Raw genomic sequence first — 2,025 nt, 5'->3', positions numbered from 1 at the left:
GGGAAGCCGATATGAATAAGGATCATCTTAATATATAGCCAACTGACTCGGTTGAATGCCTTGGATAGGTCTATCTTCAGCAGAATACAATTGAGGTGTTTTTTCCAAATGGAGTGTATCGCTTCTTGGGCTGAACCAATGGCTTCATGGATCTGCCTATTTTCCAGAAATGCAAATTGTTGAGGGGAGATATGTCTAGACAGGATAGGCTTGATCCTATTGGCAATGATCTTAGAGATGATCTTATAGAGAACATGGAAGAGGGATATGGGGCGGAAGTCATCAAAGGAGGATGGGGTGTCTGATTTAGGAATGAGGGCAATGAATGTGGAATTAATAGCATTGTAGAGACTGCCCGAGATCCTACTTTCCTCAACCACCTTTAGAATATCTCCTCCCAGGAGATCAAAGAAGGCAATGTAGAACTCTATAGTCCAGCCATCCGGTCCAGGGCTCTTTTCCTTTTGAAACCATTTGAGAGTACTTTCCAATTCTCCCATAGTGACGGGTGCTTCAAGACCTTCAGAATCCTCCTCATCTACAAATCTAGGGAAGTGTGTAGCCACATTGATGATTTCCGCCAGATTTGTACCCGCAGGGCTCTTGTATAAACCTCTGAAGTGTGTAGTGCCCAGATTTGAAAGCTTGTTAAAGGAATCCGCCAGTCCACCTTCAGGAAGGGGAAGGTTCCAAATGGTATTTGCCACTTTCCTTCCTTTGGCAAAGTTGTGGAAGAATCTAGTATTCTCATCTCCGGCTTAAGCCAAGTTTCTCTACTGCGAAGTCTGATGGATTCCTCCCTACCCTTTAGGATATTGTTCTTCTGATTTTCCAGTTCCACCAGACGAGCCTTATCTTCCTGTGATATGAATCCCAAATTTCGCTCGTCCAGAAGAGCATTCAATTCTTCTTCCACTGTATTAAGCTGCACATCTTCTCTAGTCTTCTTCTCTTTGGCCCAATTGATCACTATATGCTTGCGCCCAGTGAGGTTTTTAACGAATCCCCTGGCCATCGAGGATTCTCGATCAATGGGGTGTGCTCACCAGAATTCTGTGATCAGATTTGAGAAGCTCGGGTCCTGAAGCCACAAGTGATTGAACTTAAATGGAGCTCTTGGTTTCTGATGTGGTCCTAGGATTTCCATAATGATAGGGGAGTGGTCAGAGATGCCACCATTTCTCACCCACTTTTTATATGTGTGCATCTGTTGTATCAGAGGGCCTTTCAGCAGGAATCTATCCAGCCTGCGAGCCAGTGCAGCCGATCCTACCCTTCTATTTCTCCACGTAGGAAGGGGCTTCTGCATAGGGATATCAATGAAGTCATGCTGATCCAATAAACGCCTCATGAAATCAGTGATGGGATCTACTTGGGCCGATGAACCCCATGACTCACTGAATCCCAGGGAGAAGTTCAGGTCTCCTCCTAAGATGATGTGATCATGTGTCAATAGGTTATAGCTGAGAATATGTCTCCAGAAATTTTCCCTCTGTTGACAGGGCCCATATATGTTGACAATGCGAAGGGAGAGGCCAAGGTCAATAGAGAATATGTCTACTCCCAGGTAACCATGACCACCCCAAGAGGAGTCCAATCTGATAGAATTGGGATTGTATCCTAACGTCAGTCCACCCGATCTGCCCATGGCATCAGTAGCTAGGAAGTTCCATCTGGCCGCCATGGAGGAGAGGGATCGAGTAGTAGACTCTACAGATCCAAGGGTTTCTTGGAGGAGAATGATATCAGGCGATTCGACCTCAAAAAGTCGTTTGAGGGCTAGCTTCTTTGGGGAACTAGCCAGGCCCCTGCAGTTGAAAGAGAGGCACTTCATGGGGGGCCAATCTTAGGGGGCTTTGATGCTCTAAGGACCCCATCGTTAGTGGCTTGGCGCCCAGCAGCCACTTCCGCACCAGCATGCCTAATGTTTTTGTTAAGATACGATTTGCGACCCCGGGTGGAAAGGAAACTAGGGCCAAGAGGGACAATACCCAACCCGGAATGGGATTCAGAGACTTCCAATTG

At 46.5% G+C, this 2,025-nt stretch overlaps 1 protein-coding gene across 1 annotated transcript; it reads right to left on the bottom strand.

Annotated features, from left to right (window-relative positions):
• Positions 1-1,042: 1,042 nt before the first annotated feature.
• LOC149219587 (uncharacterized) lies at positions 1,043-1,684 on the bottom strand. The gene has a single exon (XM_089386865.1). The coding sequence runs from the start codon at positions 1,682-1,684 to the stop codon at positions 1,043-1,045; it is 642 nt and encodes a 213-aa protein (XP_089242991.1).
• Positions 1,685-2,025: the final 341 nt, after the last annotated feature.

The sequence above is a fragment of the Pinus tabuliformis genome, chromosome Q, assembly GCF_031772625.1.
Source record: "Pinus tabuliformis cultivar Carrire ecotype Pingquan chromosome Q, CPIR1, whole genome shotgun sequence".
Taxonomy (NCBI): Eukaryota; Viridiplantae; Streptophyta; class Pinopsida; order Pinales; family Pinaceae; genus Pinus; species Pinus tabuliformis.
This window is presented reverse-complemented; position numbering and strand designations above follow the sequence as displayed.

Excerpts from the sequence above, each read along its gene's own strand:
- LOC149219587 (XM_089386865.1), bottom strand. The coding sequence starts at position 1,684 with ATGGCGGCCAGATGGAACTTCCTAGCTACTGATGCCATGGGCAGATCG.